This window comes from Lygodium microphyllum, chromosome 21, assembly GCF_053477565.2.
Source record: "Lygodium microphyllum isolate KBCC chromosome 21, Lygodium_microphyllum_v1.1.10, whole genome shotgun sequence".
Taxonomy (NCBI): Eukaryota; Viridiplantae; Streptophyta; class Polypodiopsida; order Schizaeales; family Lygodiaceae; genus Lygodium; species Lygodium microphyllum.
The window spans coordinates 73,128,573-73,151,241 of record NC_141155.1 but is presented as its reverse complement, the minus strand read 5'-3'; the positions used below and the strand labels follow the sequence as shown (position 1 = coordinate 73,151,241).

Below are 22,669 nucleotides of genomic sequence, written 5' to 3'. Positions count from 1 at the left end.
TACACTTTCCTAAAAACCTTGCACAACATGCTAAAAATCAACAACTTAGTTCCCTTGTATTCCATGACTTACCGAACCCATACCAAAGTACCAAGGTTGCTAACTAGTCTCTAAACTATAAATGCTGAACACTACTATCCCAATCATTAAAAAACAATACCTTGCACAAAAGTGGATTATTGAGATGGAGCTTCATATGCATTTAATATACCTAGAGTCTATCCAGAAGAAACATGCTACACATTTTCCCCTAGTAGATAAATATATTGATGGACTTGAAGTTCCTAGCATTACTGGTGCTAATGCATGCAATGCCTTCAACCAAGAAGACTGCCCATGAGTCTCATTAAGTTGTTTAGAATGTGAAATAATTTTTTTCCTTTTAATATTGAGAATTGACTATACAAATTCAGCAAACTAGGTTGTCGAATCTACTTTTGCAATGTCATAACAGCACTTGCCCCAATTGTGCCCTATACATAGCATCACCATCCCAAACATTTAGCACTTACCTCAGTGCATGAGAATGAACGTACTAATGTCTATCAGGGGGAAATTCACGTTTCTCACTCCAATTATCACTGTTAAGTGATATTTCTTATTGTTTTCACCTTGTTACACACTACTTTTAGTGCAAGAAAACCTCGTCGTAATATCGTAATCAAACCATAACAAGCCAAAATGCATGTGTTTGCTCCTCAAGGTGACCACAAGCTCGTCTCCTTAAGAAAGAAGATGATGTCCCAATGATGGAACCAAGAAATCAGCCCAAAGCACCCAAAGGATAGCAAACCACATTCATGTAAACACCTAATTCAGCAAAATAGTATATCAACAAATCAATTCCACATACAACAAGAGCTAGAGTGCTTCTATACCATACGTGACACCTATTGGCCCCAAAGCTTGATACCCCTTGTGATATTTCTGATGCATGCTAAATGGATTTCCCATCCCATAGCTAGAGGAGAAATTTGGTTGTTTGTCAACTAAGCTTTTATATGATTCTCTATGGCTGAAAATTAAAAAATCTACAATCAAACAAAAGTATGGGCTGCCACAGAAAAACACACACACACAGCTGCATATGGGATACATGCTTTTCTAAATGGCGATTTTCACTCTAAATTTCCATTTGAGACAAGATCCAAACTTCAAATTTAATGCAAGTTTCGCATTTAACCTTGTTCCTTTTTCCCTCTACCCATGTGCCACATAGCCCCTACGCTAGTCTGTCACTACTGATGCAATGGTCACTATATCCAAAGCTAGGGGTACTAGAATCAAAGTTCATTTTAATTAAATATCTTTGGTGAAGCTTACTTGAATCATTAGGAGTTCCTTCATATTTCTCATTCTAATGGCACGTGAGGAGAATACAGGTAGTTGGAAGGATAAGAAGAGGTTAAGGCTGGTGGATATTAGAAGGGTGCCAGGCAAGGGGCATGATCAATTCATGAACTGAGGGGGTAAGAGAGAGCGAAAGAGGAGATGAGGAGGTCAAGGGTGCCGGATATGACAAGGGTGCTGGGCAAGGGGGCATGAATGCATGAGTTGAGGGGCTAAGAGAGAGTGAAAAATAACAAACAGTAAATAAGGGATCAATCCCTTGGATCTTCAGGACTTTACAGCTAATTTGCATAGATTCATACCACATCCCTTTTCAGAGACCTTTACAGTTATCCCTCTTGGAACAGTTTCGTCTGTTGTCTTCTAGACTGTCATATCATTGCTAACATAAACTTTGGTCTGTTGTCTCTGCTTATGCTTTCCCATCATCTCCGCCCACTTGTGGGTAGATCCCACAACTCAGTGTAGGTGTTCAATCCTGATCTCAACATATCTGGCTTTTTCCCCTCTTCCCTTTAGCTCTTATTGTTATACTCTTGTATGAGTGCCTCAAATCTCCTTAATGTTCCTTCGATCAATCTCTGATCTCAATGACTTGGATTTGCCACTCAACCTTTATCAGTGTACTCTTGTACTAGTGTTTCAAACTTTCTCAATCTTCCTTGAAGATGCCCCTTATTAGCAATTTTTGGTACGAGTGCTCCAATCTCCTTGTCCCCTACTATTAGGTTTTCAAAACATAGTAACTGCAGAGCATGCAGCTATTGCCCATTTTGGCAGCATCATCCCTCTTACTGTTAGGTTTATATCAACATTTATGACCGGAGAGCATGCAGCTACTAGCACCTGGGACTGTATAGTTGGACCCTCAGGACATCCCTCACCACTACCAGATCTTGTGCCCTTTTTATCTCCTCATGCTAGCACAACCTGTTCCTGAAAGCACCCTTTTATTCTCCCCTCGGTAATTCAGTAGACCTGATTACAGCTACTTTTAGGCCACAATAATAAACACAACGGATGAAAAAGTAGGACAACCAGAAATTTATGTATCACCTCCACATTGTGATAGAAGGCTGATTATAAATCTGCACTGTGATATTCTTCTAAAAATTCAAGCTTCAAGAAGCATTAAGCTGTGCACATTGCAGCCAATAAATAGAAAAGAAGCCCACCTAATAATTAAAGCTGAATTCGAAAGCACAGGTTCACAGTCCAACAGCACCATAATTCATGAGGCTTTGCTTAAGCAAAGTTTTTTAGATATCTATACAATAGGCCTGAACCAAGGAGATGTTGAAGTCCAACGAGTCCTAGCCAATCACTGTGAAGGGTTAACAGTCTACACTGAGAATTCCATCCATATATGAGAGCTTTTGAAGGTGCCATTGTACATCTTCAAGCTTTGAATAATCTCACTTCCAACATCTGTTCACTTATGGCAAGAAAACATTCTGCAAAAGTTTCACATAAGAGCTGGTCGAGTGCTCTCTCATAAAGGCAACAATAAGATTGGGCAAGGAACAAATTCTGCAAGAAGATTTCCATCAATGTGTTTCGAATGGATTGTTTCCATGCTTAACACAACCAAGTCAAGGCTCAGATCGTCAGCAACTTCACCAATGACAGCAGCTGGTCTTTTTCCTTCACCCAATCTTTCCATCAAACTAAACTCTTCAAAACCTCCTGTACAACCATAACTCATAGCCATTAAAAACACTTGACAAGTTTGCAGTATGAATTATGTTAAAAAGTATGTCAGATAGATATGCCCTGCCTGCAGGTCTACCTTCAGCAAGATGCCACCGAATGTTCTTTATCCGTAATTCATGATCAGCAGTTGACTCCTTGGTATCTTCATCAATGACTGTACAGGAACTCAATTTTCTCAGGTCCATTCTTCAGCTTTTCCAAACAAAATAAGTCTTCCAAGAAGGATAGAGTGAATGTTATGTTGTCCCCATATTGAACGTCTTTTTGGAAAACATAGTACAAACTCTTACCAACCACAGTTATTTCTGCACCGTATTTCTTTGCCAAGGCTGTAGTGGTGGCAGCAGCCTGTGAAGGGTGAAGCCTTGTCATATTAGTTGTTAGAACACAAAGTCCTATAGGCTCAATTTTCGAATAGACTGCTATATCCAAAAACATACAACAGTTCTTAACCAACCAGTCTAGTTGCCTCTGATAAATAAGGATTCCGATCAATGATAGGTAAAAGTATCCGTTTAAACATGCCTGTCTGTTCAGCAGTTATGCTATTGCCAGTGTCTGCCTTGGATTCTGCACGCACTGAACCAACCAAAACTGTTCGTCAAGTTCCAGGAATTTTTCCTCTCCCTACCAACCCCCTCCCCACCCCCAACCCCCCAAAACAAAATGTGAAAAAAGAAATTTAAAAAAACCAAAACAGGTAGTAAGATGAAAATTACAAAAGTAATGAGTCAACCTTCACAACATTTCTGTTGTGAATCTAGCATCATAATGTTTCTTGAGGCTTTTGAATAAGCAGTCTCAGATGCATGAATACCCACCACTGTAAAATTTTGTTATATATGAACTCTCTTTGTAACAGTAGGCTATAGTCATATATCGGCCTCCCTACAGGCTTCAACAACAAACACACATGCAAGTGAATTAGAAGTGCATGGAATCATGACCAGAAGGGCGCACTTGGGAAGGGGGCATTTCATTAAGAGTGTTTTGCTCAATTTGGTTATTTGGTGAGGGTTTTTTCTTTTTAACTGGGAGGCAACAGCTTACATGTCAACTAGCAGACCAATATTTAACATGGCCAGTAACAGTTTTGTATCTGTGAAATAATCATAACTGCAAAATATTTCATAACATATGAAATCCCTCCTATAAAAACAATATAACATCACACACAATAATCATAAATATCCATATGTAGAACTTGTTACAGCAGTGGCATCTATAGTGTGCACGTGCACACACCCATTCACATGTGCAGACACATATATCTGGATACATATATGCACATGCTCTCTCTCTCTCTCTCTCAGGGTAATTGTATTAATTACCAAAACATAAATTCAGAAATGCAGCATGGCTACAAGGACAAAAGGAATATGATCGACAAGGGAACCGAAGAAAGAGCAAGGTGCCCAAAAAGGAGATCATGTGGAGGAAGAATATCAGCTAGCTCAATGATGTCGAGCTACCAATGAAGGAGTCGTCTCAAATGGGGGATATACCTTTGTACTCTAGAAACAGAATCAAAAATGAATGTATTCCATATAGTCCGTATGTGCCAACAGCCCCAAAAGCGCAAAAGTGAAAGAGATTTTTCATATGTGGCCGACAAGGTCTGAGAACTTGGGCTGTTCAAAAACCCTATCCTTTGGAGACATTGACAACCCTAACACTCGGGACCAAATAGCTGACAGCAAAGACCAAACTTTTCTCGCCAGTAGATAAGAATGAATTGATGACAAGAAAATTCTTCGCATGTTGTACAAAAGAAACAGCAACCATTCGAGATATGATGTCTCAAGAGTACAAAGACAAGAGAAAGAGCACCAACCAACATTCGCCAAATGAAGACTTTGCATTCAAAGGGAGTTTTATTGAGCCAACCCACCATCACCACATATTTCCACTGAGTGTTCCTTTTATAAATACTCCAAGTAGGATGGCCCTTTTCAACCAGCCAATCATTATCTTGTATAAGCGAGTGGTATATCTAATTCACTGATGTGCTGCCCAAACACAGCCGACCATTAAGCATTCAATCTTGAAAAGGGGTGCCCTGGTTCAAAAGGGGGGAAAGCTGCAAACCACAAATGGAAATTGAAATGGTGTCCCATAAATCATGATAGCCTCTAGGAACATGAAAGACTCAGCAAACTGATCTGAAAGACATAACAACAGCACTTGTAGGCAAGAGCACATCAACAATGATCGGCCCTAGTCATGCCATCCTATTCAACTTTCGTCTCTCTTGCTGTCAGCCTTCCCACGAAACAAACTTTGAAACAAGTCAACAATTCCGCTCTTACGGAGGTTACTTGCTTGTGATCAAGAGGGAGATGCCAAGTAGATTTGGCAAGCACCAATCTCCAAGAATGCACCAAATGATTCAAGAGCACAGAAGATTCAAGATGAATGGGCTGTTCAACATTAATCACATACCCCCATGAAGCAGGAATCATAGTATTTCTATGCTTAAAACCTTAGACTTCAAGGAAAAACTTGGCAATCAAAGACCAAGGCTGCCATCCCTCACATAAAGCCTGATACAAGACCAAAGAAGAGGGATCATATGTGTCTCCAAATGCAAAACAGCCCCACCTCCCATTTTTTCAGAGTGCAGACATGACTCCAAGAGGTCCAAGAAATGCCCAATCATGTAAAATCCTTCTTCAGAGCAATAAGCCTATAGACTGAGTAAATCGCATATAAGACTTTGACCAAGGAAACAATTGTAAGTAATATGAAATCATTGGCGCCATAATAGTTTGAGCTACTTTCAAACATATATTTTGAAAGCACCTCTTTTCAGGGAAAAGGTGGTAATGACATAATTTACACTAATTATAGCAAGAATAAAATTCACATAAACTGAAAATGCAACATTACCACTTAATCTTGGACGATGGACAACCTGTTGGCCCCAAAACTAGCAACCCTTGTAGTATTTCTTTATCTTGTACTACAATTTGAATGGAATACACTGAGAATCCTTGAATCTCCTCCACTCTCCAAATGTCTCTTACTATCACAAGTGACCAACAAGCCTTTAAACCAATTTGCCCCTTAGTTTCCATAGGGATCAGCCTTCACCGTACTCCTTCAGAGAGAAATTCAACCTTGAATTCAATAATGCTTGGCTGGCCTCTTGAATCGCCTGGAAAACCTTCAATTTTAGCTATTGGAATTCATGTTCTAGGCCTTAGAATCTAAGCACACTTTACAACATGGCTGTCAAAACCCTAATTTTCGTTGTAAACTAGGGTTTATAGCAAAGAATCTTTAAATTCTCCACCCGCAATGGCTAGAATTGCTGAAATTTTCTGAGGTAAGATGAGAAATAGCTAGAGAATGAGAGAGAGAACTGTTCAAACTATCCTATTGCAAAGTGCTCGGGAGCAAAAAATGAACTGTCACTTGCAAAAACCGTTGTTGCTAGCTGCAAAGCAGCCTCCTCAAGTTGTCTCTTGCTACTACAAGTGCTCCTGGGCAGGTCATCAGCTGTTGTAGGGTCGTCTACTAGCAAGGATTGACCTGCTATGCACTGTGGCAGCTATGGCAGCCTCTCCTCTCTCTATCTTAACTTCTACCAAACTAGAATGACAACTCTTCAATGTCCAACAGCCCTCTTCCCACTTGCATGGGCAAGTTTTGCCAAGTGATAACCTTCCCAATCCATTTTCCAATAATTTTCAGCTTTATTAAATTAATTTTTAAAATATTAATCTTGAAAATTAATTTAATAATTGTTTCTTGCTTTTAAAAATAATTCCACCAGCCAATAATTAAATTGGTTGGGCCAATTTGTCTCCCAAGCATTCTTGAGCAATTATGAGCCCCTGAACCAACATTAATTAATTGATCAATGCCCAATTTCTAATGTCACCACTAATATTAGTGGCTAATACAATGATCTAGGCCAAATTTGTCACCGCATATCACCTAGTACCTGTCAAACACAACTTATTACAACTTTTGCCTTTAATACCCTCTAACAAATTAGAGTCCATACCCACTGTTGTGACTTAATTGGCTTGTACAACACGTGTGCACCTAACATTTACACATTTGATTAGTAGCTCAATTAAATGCTAAGCAAAGCATCAAAATCTCACATCCTCCTAACAGGCTAGGCTTGCAATTTCTAGTACACAAACTTATCTATAATGCATGTGGAAATCCAATTAATCCATTTCTCAATTGAGACATTTGCCCCCAAAGGATTGCCCAAATGCTTGCATATTGTGCCTTTTGGAACCACCTTACCTTGCCAACCCAAGGCCTAGAGATCACTTTCTATGCAACTAATGAGAGTTGATTTGGATGCATTAATGCAAAGTAGTGAAGCACAGGCAAAGACGTCCCATGTTTCCATTGCTCTCCGAATATTATCACTATTAGTCTCTAGAAACCTAAAAAGTCATCAGCCAAAGCTTGGCCAACCAACTATTCAACTAAAGGAAGGGAGAGACCAACCATCTCTCTATTAGCCACCAAGCGGGACAACATCAACAAAATGGGATGAGTGGCTAGAGCAAAGAATAAAAGACTCAAAGGACAACCTCACCCAACAATTCAACAAAAAGGAAAGATTCAATGACTCCACAATTAAGCAAAATTCTACAATAAAAGTCCAAACTGATAGAATAAATCAAAGCAGATATTTAAGGACCAAATCCCATCCACTAAATTAGCTTAAGGCAATAAGGACCGTTCCAAATGGTCAAAAACTTTTTCCAAATCCAATTGAACCATCACCAATCCTGATTTGTACAATGTGTATAGTGTATCCCCATTTGGACATTCAAGATATTATGGAGAATATTCTGTCCTTTGATAAATCCATACTATATCAGATACACAATGTCAAGAAAGTAACGACACAATGTCAAGAAAGTAGGAATCTATTAGCCAAGACTTTTGTCAAGATCTTGCACACACGGCTCATCAAGGAAATTGGTCTCCAACACTTCAGAGTAGAAGGGGATGATGCTTTGGGTATCAATTTAATGACATCCTCCTTCCAAGAGATCAATATATCTCCTATCATCCAAACCTACCGATATAGAGCAATCAAAGGCATGGCCAATTGAGTCAAATATGTCTCAAAGAACTCATTAGTGAGGCCATCCCACCCAGGACTCTTCTACTTAGACAAGTGCAACAAAACTTCAATCACCTCATCTTGTGATATAATTGCATCTAATTGTTCAATTATACTTGGTAAAACTTGATCTTTAACTAATTCACCCAAAAAAAGAACTGTCAAATTTGTATCCAAAACAAATGATTGTGACCCACGTAAATTCATAAAGTACTCTTTGCACATATGCACAATAGCTTGAGGATCTGTAACCATTTTGCCTATAGAATTGCTCAGTCTGACCACGTTGTCCTTGGCAAAGGAAGCATGTAAACCACAATAAAATTTATGGGACTGGCAATTATTATCTTGCAATCCCTCTAATAACGCAACAATTTTAGCTTGTAAGTAAGATTGCATTTGAAAAGTATCAATGAGTTGTGACAATCTCACAGAGGCAAAAGGCAAGAGTTAATCTTGTAGGGCAAGTCCATCATAAGAGCATGTACCAAGGCGCTAAGAGTTGCTCTACACTTTGTAATCTTTATCTACAGAGCATAGCATAATGTATTTCATATTGACTAGCCGCCTTTTGCACATAGGTTCCAACAGATCAAGAAAGGTAGTCCCTTGAGATGGGAGATTAAATGTGGACTGATTCAATAACTGTCTCACATAGCCATCAAGTATCCTGTGCCAAACGAAAGAGGAATTAAAACGCAATGGCAACTTATTCAAAAAGCATCGAAAGGGATGAGTAAGATGCTTAGGCATCTCAAACACCAAAGGAATGTGATCAAAACACACATATCTTTGCAAAACCTAAATTTTCAAAATCTTTGCCAAAAAGAACCATTACGCATGACATATATGCAGTCCAAATTTCTCCAAGTTTCTAAGTGTTGTGTTGAATGAAAGATATAACCAGTGTCAAGTGGAGATAACCAAGACCAACACCACTAATGCAAAAGCATTCCAATCTTGGCATTCACACCCATCCATCAAACCCTGTCTAGAGTTAGAGTAAGATAGATCCACATATATTAAAGTCCCCCATGATAAGACTAGGCCTTCCAAGAGAAAGGCATGATCACAACTACCATCATAATTCCCGACAACTAGTGTCATGAGGACCGAAAATTTCATTGCTTTGCTTAGCATTTGATTAAAAGTTAATCAAATGTGCTAATTAGACTTGCACATGTGAGGTATAAGTTGATTGTTTCACAGTGTGGAATCCAAGACCTCGAGATATCAGTTGATGCCAAATGCAAAAGTTCTAATAAGTTATGATTGACAGGTATTGGGTGGTACTCGGTGTCAAATTTGGACCCAAAACAATTTATTAGCCACTAATGTCAGTGATGATGTTAGAGACTAGGCATTAATTAATTAATTAATTAATTAAGTCTAAGGGTCAATAATTACTCAAGGATACTTGGAAAACGAATTGACCCAGCCTATTTAATTATTGGCTCATGGAATTAATTTCCTAAGAACGAGCATAACTATTAAATGAATTTTTACAATTAATATTTTAAAAATTAATTTAATAAACTCCATAGTGCTAGAAAATGAGATTAAAAGGCTACCACTAGGCAAAATTTGCCCATGCCAATGGAAAAAACGTTTTTAGGGACTGGTGAAAGTCTATTCCAACCATTGTGTGAGAGAGAAGACTGTTAGAGAGCAAGGAGAGGCTACATATGTAAATTGCAATCACTAGGGATTAGTCCTAGAGCATATAACAGCAATTTGGAGCCCTTCAAGAGCAGGTGATAGCAACCTAATATCCTGGTATAGATGACAGCATAGGAGGAGGCAGCAATCTTTCTAGTAGTCCTAAGCCATAGGTTATAACTTCCATGGATGTTTGAGTAAGATAAAAAATAGCTTTTCAGCATTTTTGGCAATGGAACTCTGAAATTTCTCTCTCTACAACATTTTCTCTCATCCCCCAGCCATCTCTCAAGTGATCTCAACAAAATCCAACCATTTGAGTCATTAGAGGTGGAGATATTGAAAGTCTCTACTATAAACCCTAATTTACACCAAAAATTAGGGTTTGAAAGCCACCTTGGGATACATGCTTGAGATTCAGGGCCTAGGACTTGAATTCCAACAGCTGAAATTGAGAAATTTCAAGGAGATTCAAGAGACCAACTAATCAATATCAAATTTGGGGCTAAATTTGTGTTTCAAGGAGTAAGGTAAAGGCCAATCTCCAAGCAAACCAAGGGGTAATTTGGTTTAGAGGCCTATTGGTCAATTTTGACAGCAAGAGGTACTTGGATTAGTAGAAGAGATCAAAGAATCTCAGTTATCCTCCTTCCATTTACAATATAAGATAAAGAAATATATCAAAGGGTGTCACTTTGGGCCAATAGGGTGTCCAATGTCCAAGATTAAAGTGGTGAAGTATACATTTTTAGTTTACATGAATTTTACGCTATTGTAATTAGTATTTAATCAGGTTATTTACCACCATATCTGAGGAGGAAGGCTGGTTTCATGATTCCATTGCCAAAATACCATCAATTTCTTGGATTTGGTGGGCTAAAGGCACCTGATTGAAGGTCAAAATCTTTGCTTTGGTGCTGAAATTGTATTCAGCTAAGCATTACAACAAGAATGTCTTCAAATAGTGAGATACGATCAAGTAAGGATGGTGACTCTCAATCTGAAAATTCACAAACTGTTGGGGAAAATGCAACGCATGATCTTGGACAAAGCACGCAACATGAACAGCAAGCTAATAATGTTGGTTTAGACCAAAATGTAGGTCGTTTAGCCCTTTAGAAGCTGATGATCAATAAGAGGAAGAGGAATTTGATGACCAGTTTAAAAATCAATTGAGGACAGCAGTTGAAATGTTTATGCAATTGGCAAATGATTCTCAGTTCGTGCACTTTTTGAACCCCTTAAAGGAGAGCAGCAAATGCAAGAAGAGGAGATCATCTTCGAAGAGCTTCGGGACAACAAATGTACCAAAGGAAGAGCCAATACAGCAACATCATGTTCCAAATGTGGGTAGTTAGCATAAGCAAATGATGTTGGTGGGGCAATTGATACATATACAAGGCCAACTTGGAAGTGTCAATCCAATGCTTTTTGGACAGTAGGTTATGCATGCAATTATGGGGCAGCCAAGTTATTTTGGTGGTAGCACTAGTTTCCATGCTATGGTGGGTCAAAAACCACATACACAAATGTATGGCACAACTCCTTATTGCATACAACAACCAATGCATGGTGTGCAAGGCCCAATGTATCCAACTATGGCTGGTAATATACATAACCCCATGTATAGGCAATGTTGGCATGATGTCGGGGCACAAAGTGGCAAGGTTGGCAATGCATGTATGCAACCCACTATGTTTGGGCCTCATGGTATTAATGCTAGTCATGCAAATGCTCTGTACAGTACTACTCATGAGAAAAAATGCAGCTAAGAATACGTCCATGAGCAAAAATGTAGCTAACAATGTATGCAATGTATAGGGAAATGTATTTTGATATGGTTGGTAGTATGCAAATTTCCATGCACAGTCATATTGCAATGGTTCAAAGTATGCAAACAAGAGTGTTTTCTAATGCATCCTAGTGTGCCTAGCATGTCAGCTTCTTCAAATGAGAGGCTAGTCAACTGGATACAATGTTGGATATTAGTTACGTTGAAATTGCAAATGTGCATCACATGTGCTAAACAACCTTGCACATTTGATTAATAACTTAACCAAATATTATCGGCAAGATTAAAGCATCTCAAAATCTCACATCCCCGTGACAATTACTACTTAATCTTGGACATTGGACAACCTATTGGCCCCAAAACTTGATACCCCTTGTGGTATTTCTTTAACTTATATGGATGAAGTACAACGGAGATTCTTCAACCTCCTCCACTAATCCAAGTGCCTCTTGCTGTCATAAATGACTAGCAAGTTTTCAAATCAATTTGGCCCTTAATTTGCTAGGGGATTGACCTTCACCCATGCTCCTCGAAAAATAAATTTGCCCCAAATTCAATGTTGCCTAGCTAGCCTCTTGGATCCTCCTAAAATACACTAATTTCAACTCTGAAAATTCAAGTCTCAAGCCTTCAAATCTAGGCATACTTTTCGAGGTGGCTATCAAACCCTAATTTTTACTATAAATTAGGATTTACAACACAGATTCACCAAAATCTCCACCTCCAATGGCTAGATTGCTATAAAACTTGGAACAAAGCTAGAAAATTATTGAAGAAAGAGAGAGAATGTTGTATAAAGAGAAATTCAAAGATTTGTCATGAGAATTTGGTTACATTGAGCTACTGAACCAATTTTCTAAACCTGAATAGATTTACCAATAACAAAGGGAGCATCAGAGACTATAATGTTTCGAAGAAAGTGCATTAGCCGTAATCACCAACTTTCCTTGGTCAGAAATATATAACTATCTTCACCAAAATGGTCTCAAATGGCTGAGAAAATACCCTAAAAGCAAGCAACAGCAACCCAATCTCTCTTTCCCAACAGCTCCAAAATGCAAAAAATTAGATTTTTCTCTCCCTTAAATCCCAATTCAACTTTTTTAAACTTGCATCAATAATTTTTGCTAAGTGACAATCTTCTAAACTAAATTTCTAGCATTATCCAATCCATTAAACTAATTTTCAAAACATCAATTCTGAAAATTAATTTGACTATTAGTTTTGTACAAAAAAATCTAACCAACAAAAAATTCAATTGACTAGACCAATCTATCACCCAAGTGATCTTGAGTACTCATCAGCACAGAACTATCATTAATTAATTAATCAAGGTCAACTCCCTAGCATCACCATTGATACTAATGGCTAATTAAATGTTCTAGGCTAAGTTCTTATACCTGGTACCACCTAATACCTATCAAGCATAACTTATTATAACTTTTGTCTTTGGCACTAGCTGATATCTCGAGGTCTTGGTGCCACACTATGAAATAATTGACATACACCTCACATGTGTAAAGTCACATTTTACACATTTGATCATCTTTATCAAATGCTAAGCAAAGCAACAAAATTCATGTCCTCATAACAAACCATCCCTTTGAAATCCTTACAATTGTTTGCAATTGCATTGCAATGTACCAAAGCAAAACATACTACACTGGAACCCATAGAATGCATTTCTCATTAGCATATCTCAATTGTTCTAGCAAAATAACCATAGCAAAGCATAAACCATAGCTAAACTATTAATGGCATTCATAAAACATGTTTTCCAAAAAACTAGCCGAATACCACTAAAAATTGATGATCATCCATTGAAAACCAACAACTTATAATCAATCTTTGATGATCATAGACTAATGCATACTAATGCAAATGTTTAGTTTCTAAGCTGTAGTGAAAGCCATATTCATTTGCATACCAATTGTAGAGACTGGTACACTGAATATTGATCTCATGGCAAACATACTATCAACACTGTACCTTAGATGCACACTAGATACATCCGAGATCCACTATATACGAGAGTTGTCCATCATTAAGGAGTGGAAGTGCTACCTCCCTCTTGAGCATCAAACAATGCTTTGGACCCCTCCTCTATTGAACCTAACTAGTCTGATCCAAAGTCAACTCTAACTGAAAAACATCAAGGTAAAGTTACAACAACCAAGGATGGTTTGCCAAGTCATCTTCCTTCATCCACTTAGCATCCATTGGTGTATAGTTCTAAAACTTCACAAATACCTTCAAGATACTTTACCTCTAATCTTTCTCTCTTTATGTGCCAAAATCTACTCAAATACCAAAATCTCATCCAGCTCCTCAACCTCTAATTGAATTTCAGCAGATACATTCTCAGGCACACCACCATGAAAGGGCCTCAACAAGCTCACATGAAAGACATTGTGTATCTGTCAGTGTGGAGGAAATTTCAGCCTATAAGCAACATCGCTAATCCTTTCCAACACCTTGAAGGACCCATCGTATCTCATACTCAATTTTGGATACAATCTCTATCTACCTTTCATCTTTTTTAACCTTGCCTTTCCAACCACAGTAACTCGTGATCGCCCTTTGCAAACTGCAAAGTATGTGTATGGCAATCAGCTGCCTTCTTTTGTTTCTCTTGAGACATCTAAAGAGTATACTTAACCTTTGCATAGGCTACATCCATGTTTTCTACATACCAATCAACCTCAAAGATTTTGTCCTTTGTGTGCAAAATAGAGAGCACTTTCTTGCCACCTTCCATAACCTCAAATGGAGCTTTACTAGTGGAACTACGCACTATAATATTGTATGCAAACTCTACCAAAGGCAAATACTACTCCCACAATGACTTATGCTGAGATGCATAAATCACTGTGGGAGTAGTGTTTGCCTTTGGTAGATCTCAGCATAAGTCATTGTGGGAGCAGTATTTGCCTTTGGTAGAGTTTGCATAGCATTTGAGCATAAGTCACTGTGAAAGTAGTATTTGCGTCTTTTGACTTTGTAGATGAAATGACAAAAAAAAATTTAGCATGGTATCCATATTTTCAAACAAACCCTTACAAAACAAACTAGCCATCCAAGGGTCTCAATCACTGATAATCGACTTTGGCATGCCATGATACATAAACACATGCGGCAAAAATAAATGTGTCATATGATCGACCTTTATCTTCTTCCTCACCAGAATGAAATGACTTGCTTACTAAACCTCCAAATAATTATCCATATCCCAATATTTCCTATAGGTGTTCTAGGCTCAAAGTTAAAGTCCATAGCGATGCTCTGCCAAGGTCTATCTAGAATAGGGAAGGGATAAAATAAAAACTCATTATCTTTTGCCTATTATACCTCACTTTCTGAAATATAATGCATATCCAGACAAATTACACAACATCATGTCTCAAAGAAAACCAATTTCAAAAACACTCCACTACTCTAACTATAGCATAAATCCCTCTAGACCCTACATAAGGAGCATGACTCTCAATAATCATATTAGTCCTCAATTGCTTTGTAACACAGTCATCCATACATCATCAAAAACCCATCTCTAAGCACAAAGTGCTCATGCCTCTACCCATTGCATACCATGATCATATACATTCACAAAGTTCAAATCAGTAGTATATTGATCTTTCATGGTATCCAACTCAGAGCGATATACCATAGTGCAACCAAAATCTGAGGCTTACATAACAATGCATCAACCCCCACATTCTCTTTTCTATCTATGTGCACAATCTAAAAAGTGAAACATAGATAAGAAGTTGGCCTATCTCATGTGCTTCTCAGACAACTTAGTCTGAGCCAAGAAATAGCGCAATGATGGTTGGTCTACATTGTGAAATCAGTGTTTCCATGTCAAAAGTGCATGAATTATAGCAAGCAATTCTTTTTCATAAACCTATAAATTCCTCTCTGCACTATGAAGAACACGACTCTCGTATACCACAACTCAACCATTTTGCATTAAAACAGCCCTTATGTTGTTTTCATATACATCACATTGAACAAGAAATGACTTCCTTAGATGTAGCAACACAAACAAGTCATCTTTTCCTTCAACTTCTCAAATGCTGAAATTTTCACTACTGTCCACTTAAAAGACATACATTTTTTCTACAAAGCATATAGTGGAGATGCAAATTTCAACAAAATTTCATACTTACTTTCTATAATAGAAGCAGACCCAAAAAGCTGTAGATCTCATGTACATTCCTCAAAGGTGATCTAAGGATATCCACTTTTCAAATCTATAGGGCTGAATATAGTTGTCCCTACAATCTATCCATAACATCATTAATCCAAGGGATTGGAAATTGACTATTTATCGTGATTTTATTCGAAGCACGGTAGTCAATGCACATACACCATGAACCTTTTTTTTCTGCATTAAAATCACTGGAGAGAAAAAGGGAGATGAGCTAGACTAAGATTCTTCTCTAACTTTGACATGTTTTTAACATTTTCATTATCAACCTTATCCTTAGTAAAAGCCAAATACGCTAAAAGGTGATTTTTCATTACTTTGGAAATAGCAACAACTAATACAATAGGGTCAAATTCCCCTTTCAACTTTACATTCAAAGTATGGATCTTGGCCTTATGCTAAATAGTGATCACTTTAGCATGTGAATCAATCACCACACACACACAATGGCATACTAAAAAGACAACTAAATTCAGCCTTTTCCACGAAGGACCTGGGTGCAACTAGACACATTTTGGGCATGCGTGTGACAAGAGATAGAGAGCAACAACTCTTATTTCTCTCACAAGAAAAGTACATCAACAAAGTACTTGATCATTTTTCTATGGTAGATGCTAAGCCACTTGGTGTTCCATTACCACCATACCTTAAGCTTAGCAAAGAAGATTGCCCAAAAGATGATAAAGCAACCAGCTCTATGAAGGGTATTCCTTGTGCTTCAGCTTGTGGGTCACTCATGTATGCTATGGTTGACACTAGACCTGACATTGCTCATGCAATGGGAGTTGTGAGCAGGTTTATGTCAAAACTAGCAAAGCACATTGGGAGGCAGTGAAATGTATCTTTCGGTACCTCAAATGTGTACAAAGAAAATGTATTTGTTATGGAAAGAGTACATTAGATCTGCAGGGATATTATGATGCAAACATGGCAGGTGACTTGGATACTCACAAGTCTGCTACCATGTATATATTTACCTTGAGTGGGGGTAGTTTCGTGGTGCTCTAGATTGTAAAAGATAGTAGCACTTGCTACCACTAAGGCTGAATATATTTCAGCCACTGAAGCTTCAAAGGAAGTTGTTTGGCTTGGTCGTTTGATCAAGGATTTTGGGCTACTCACCAAAACACCTGTACTTGGATGTGATAGCTAGAGTGTTGTTTGGCTGGCTAAAAATACCATGTTTCATGCATGTACCAAACATATTGATGTGCACTATCACTTTATCAAACAAGTTTTGGATAATGGTCTAGTCACACTGCCTAAGATCAAAACACAGGATAACCCTATAAATGTTCTCACTAAGAGTCTTGTAAAGGCTCAACATGAGCATTGCATTCGACTAGTGGGAGTTGGTTAAAGGTTCGCTTAAGACCTTTATGTGGAAGGTTGTTGGGTGTAAAGGCCCCATCGCTACTCCCATGTATATATTTACTTGTACATATGAACAAAGCCTTGCAGATATAAGTGTATTGTACCCTAAGTATAAATGCATTCTTTTAGGTGTAAAGGTCCTTTCGCTACTCCTGTATATATATTTACTTGTACATGTGAACACACCCTTGCAGGTGTGTGTACCGTACCCTAAGTATAAATACATTCTTTTATTCTTTGTGTGTATGACATTGGTACATACCCATCTCAAGTCTCCACTCTCTTTGCACACTCTCTACTGCTAAATACCCCTCCTTTGCAGCGCACACTACTTGGGTACTTCCACTCTCCCTTCAAGGAGCTACTATGTCTCCCTTGTCAAATGGTCCAATCTTTTTTGAGTTGCATTCTTTCTATGTAATCTCTATAGAAGATCCCTATCTTCCAAACTTCTCTTGCATATTCGCACTTCTAGCTTGAATATGAAAGCCTTCTCTGCTCATCTAGCTATCCAGTATCGTATGGTGCTTCGTACTATGTTCCTTGCCATTCCTAGAGTCCTAGAAGATGCTAATAGTGATAAGAATAAAGAACAAACTATCATAATGAAAGCACATGACACTACTCAGCGTTTCCTTCTTGAGTGCATCAATTGGTTGGACATTACTCTCCTAGATTAATGGCATCTTGACATCCAATCCATTTACAAGGAGTTGTTGTTACCCAAACAGTTAAGTGTTCACAATATTAAAGGAAAATCACTTATGTTGCCTCAAGGTGAAACCTCCACCATTGTGCCAAACAAAGTACAAACTCTTGAAAGCCTACACAACCACCATTGAAGATTTGTCCTTCACAAAGCCAATTCTCTGAAGTTTTTACCTCAAGCTCATCCCCATACACAAGTGATAAATGGATTATGTGTTCATTGCAAAAAACTTATTGAAAATACTGTTGTTCATGTTGTAAATACTGTCACTGAGTTTGAATATAAAGGCCACATGTATAAGGCTACTCCGTACTTTCATCCTCAAGATGATACAACATGGTCTGCTGAACTACATACTACAAATTCGGCTCATTTAGCCCTTACCGCCTTAATTGAGAGGATGGATACATTGTATGAACTTTGTGAAAAATTGCAAGATATACTTTAGAAGATTTAGCTAAAACTCAGTGCTACTCCAAATGTAGCTATGACAACTACTCCCTCTCCAAGTACTAATACTGCTATGATAGTTGTTGCTGCTGCTTCCTATATGACACCTCCTAAGATATCATTGGATGTGTTCTCAAGAAAACGACTCCAAAAAAGATGGTCACCTCCTAAGATACCTTGGACACTCTGTTGTCTAAGATCCAAAAGATCTATGTCCCCTTGCTCATTGAATCCAAAGACAAATGCAAAGCTGCTGATGAAGCTCGTCCTTCTACACTACTCCCTGATTGTATGGGTTATGCAAGGAGGGTACCACTCTCTAATCCTCATGAGAAACTAGTGTTGGATGTCCATGGCCAAGGAGATATTTATTCAATGGTTTGGTCTTGAAGAGAAATCCATGTTCAATGAAGAAGGTAATGAGGTGGCTAGTTCTTTTAGCACATGGAAGTTTCACCTTAAGGCAACAAAAGTGTTTTCCTTTAATATTGCAAACACTTATCTATTTGGGCAGCAACAACTCCTTGTGAATGGATTGGATGTCAAGATGCCATTCATCTAGGAGAGTAATGTTTTTGTGTGTGTGTGTGTGGGGGGGGGGGGGGGGGGGGGGTAACAAAGGATATTGACACCGTGCATAAGCAGCACCAAGAAGGCACCAAATATCCCTTTGTTGAGGTGTCCCATCAAGACATAATGAAACCACTGCACTCTAGAGCAAAAAAACGCAAACGAGCAGCACCAAATGTGGGACTATCCCACATGCTGCCCTGCAAATTGATGTGGAAAGTCGCTATGGTCTAGGACTAGTCCCAATGCAGATCTGGCCTGTTGGCAAACATCTAAACACAGGTCTTTCCTATAAACACAATTCCTCTAAACACGATAGATTCCTTCTATATGTCATCCACACATTTCCAACATTGCCTAACTGCCCCAATAATCTAGATACTTCTAGGTAGCTCCAAAACTCAATGTGCTGCCAGACTTGGCTGCACCTCCACTGCTGTTTGTCACAAAACAAGCAGTCGAAAGTCACCTAGCTGATGGCAAAATTGATCCACAAAGAAAATGTGAACTGTCCAGCAAGCTGTGTGCTTAACCACAAATTTGCAGACCTCAAAAGACAAGATGGCAGCCCCAGCAAGTGTAGTGTGCATGCAAGTCAAGGCCATAATGAGAGATGAAGCATGCCACGCAGTGGCAGCAATCAAAGGCAAGAATATGTCCCGCCATAATACAACTAGCCACACCTGCATTAAATGAACAAACCGACCATCAACTTAAAAAGTGTCGCAGCACCATAATGCCTCCACTAACTTAGTGATAAGGCTCACAACCAAGAGATGATGTAGCACACAACAAGATAGATGTGTAAGTCTAGTCCCAAGGACAACGATACGTAAAACGTCAAATCTCAAAGCATTCAACATTAAAAGTTATTTTCCTAGGTTCAAGTATGTTAATTTTTTCCTACGTCCTTTTCACCAAACATTTGCAAACATTTAGTTCATGAACTATATGGCCTATGCTCTAATGACTCACTCAATAAATTCACCATGACTATGACCACTCATTAGTGGTTAGCTCTAATGCATTATTCTATCTGAATTTCATAGGAACACAATTCAATTAACTTGTACCAAAAAAATACATTTAGCTATTTTTGCAACTAAGTTGTGACAACCAATCTCAAAGTCTATGGTTTGGAATATTCATGCCAACCACTAAAAGAAATGTGTCTAAGGTTCAATCATTGAATACTTGTTACTTGGTTCTAACCACTGAGTATCTCATGTTTGGGTAATCACTGATATGGTTCTCAAGAGCCTTTAGGATCAATCCACGTCACATACATGTGGTCATCGTTACACGCCACTCAAAAACATGGAACCCTCGGGATTTGAAAACCATTTTCAACGCCCATCCAAATGAAGTACATGTAAAGTAATCTATACTGGGACGACCATTTCCAGGATGCAAAAATCTCGTATGATGAATGATCACAGCAATTCTGCACCTCTTTAAAATGAACTTTGCTAGAAGGTGCCAATGAACTGCATATAATGTCATAATGTGTGTGTGAAGGGTGGTGATAAACAAATAAAGCATCATGAGATATTTTTATATGTATATGTGCATAGGGAAGCGCACGCACGCACGCACACAGAAATGACAAAGGCAACCGCAACCTGCAAAAGAAATCAGACCAGCTGCAAATAAAGCGCTTACCAAGAGCGTTGGGGATGGGAAATAGAAACCAGAAAGAGTATCCAGAGTAGAGCTCGACATTTTGGAAATTCAGGTTGCTGGAGATCCATGGGTTTAGTTCGTTCTTACTAGAGTTTTGATGTACCCAGAGATCCGCCAAGTTGTGGCTTGCCCGGTAGGATCAACTCGATGATCCTCCGGTCAATTAGATCTCTAAATTATGTAGTTCCTTTCAAGGAAAAACAAAATGTAGAGGGAGGAGAGATTAGGGGCTACCTGACAGAGGGGAGCATCTCGCAGCTAACGATCGCAAGCAGGCGGAGCCGTGGTTGGCGACAGAGAGGCTGTGCGCGAATGGCGACCGCAGACAAAGTCGCTGCTGTGGCTTGGAAGGGAAGGGAGAAGACCCCCGACTGCTGCAAGCGGGCATGGCTCGGGCTGCACAAAGCTCCATCATCGGCATCAAAACACACCACCTTCACGCGTCTCTCTGATACTGGTTGAGCTATCCATGCGTCCTGATCAGGCTCCCATTTTATACCTTCGCTTTCTCAATGAAAGTTCTAGGCTTAGTGATACCAAACACTCCTCCTATCACACGTAAGCATAAGACTATCATGGTATCTCTTGAGGGACGATTCTAAGTCATCACTCCTTCTAAAAAGACATGAATGATGACATAGATGCACCATCATACACCATGGCATGAGCATGACATAGATGAGCATTGGGTAACAATAAGTACATTTTTTGACAGCAATATGCATGTTTGGCTTATCATCATGGCACAATCGTGACACATAGATGGGGATTGGGTAGTAACAAGTGCATTTTTCTATAGCAATGTACATGTTTGGCTTATCACTCACACATGTGAGAGGTTAAGAGCTTTTCTTTTTAATGGCATTACTAGGAACCAACAAGAGGAAGACATGTGTCGTGCCATCGTTCCATAACCACAAAGACCTTTACTTCCTTCATTTCATCCAATGGACTGGTAGCTAAAATGGTATTGCCACATCATGCCATGAAGAATGGCATAGATGCTCTATTAGGTAGTGTGTGCACCTAATGTAGCCAAACTCATTAATCTTAATAAAGATTAAATGTAAGGTACCCACCCCTAGCCAGGTAGAGGGGGCAAATTTTAATAGCCACTCAGACATCTCTCCACAACCAACACCATCCGAACCTAATAGGATGCATTGACTTAGGTAGTCAACTGATCTCTAAGTCTACCTTGCAACAAAGCATCAATTCTTAATCTAAAGGATCAAACCTGAGAATCCTTATCAAACCTAAGAGTCCGTGTACTCTAATGTCATCCTAAAAACAACAGTCCAACACCCCTCCTAAGATCACTTGGTAGACTCTCAAGGACAAGAGTAACCAACACTACACTAGGTTCAAGATGAATGTGGAATAAGGGGAGCAATGTGTCAATCCTTCTACGCACCAAGTGATCATGGTCAATTAGCCCTAATCCTAAACAATATTGTAGAAAGCCATCCAACTAATTAGGTCCACCCATCCATAGGATGTGATCATAGAGATCTTTATCCATCTACCTTCCACCCTACATGTCTAGTAAGCTTAAATTATCCAAGTAGTTTATGCTACCATAGTATTTAGCATATACAAATAGCTTTATTAATTAACCTATTACATAAGGTTAATTACACAATCCTTTAGGCACAACCCACAATCAACAATGCACAACATTCTTTTTCAAGGAAACAAAAAACAACTACCCAATAGGTAGCTTGGTTCAAGACTACACACCTCATCCTAGGCAATTGGTAAGGCATCGAGCTGGCTGATTGCCTTCATCAAACCCAACACTCCACCCTTCTACCCTCCAAGGGACATTGCACATTTGTATGGGCTCTAGTCACCACCTAATTCATGCCCACAATAGAGCCACAACACTAGGGAACTTTATTCTTAATAACACTATCCAACTAGCAAGTCAATTCACCCCATTAGTGACCAATTCTTATTTTTGTCATCCAATTGGTAGCTTGATTCACCCCATCACTGAGACCGCAGTCCACCCCACCAACAATCATTATCCTTCAAGGCATGAGAGCACCTTGG

General features: G+C 38.8%; 1 protein-coding gene across 1 annotated transcript; it reads right to left on the bottom strand.

Annotated features, from left to right (window-relative positions):
• Positions 1-2,507: 2,507 nt before the first annotated feature.
• LOC148018145 (cell wall integrity/stress response component) lies at positions 2,508-21,149 on the bottom strand. Its single transcript, XM_087661112.1, has 5 exons — positions 20,849-21,149; positions 3,521-3,642; positions 3,354-3,411; positions 3,140-3,217; positions 2,508-3,036 (listed from the first exon to the last, which is right to left on the bottom strand). Exons 1-5 carry the CDS (start codon positions 21,033-21,035, stop codon positions 2,843-2,845), a joined length of 639 nt encoding a protein of 212 aa, XP_087517238.1. The 5' UTR covers positions 21,036-21,149; the 3' UTR covers positions 2,508-2,842.
• Between the last annotated feature and the right edge of the window lie 1,520 nt (positions 21,150-22,669).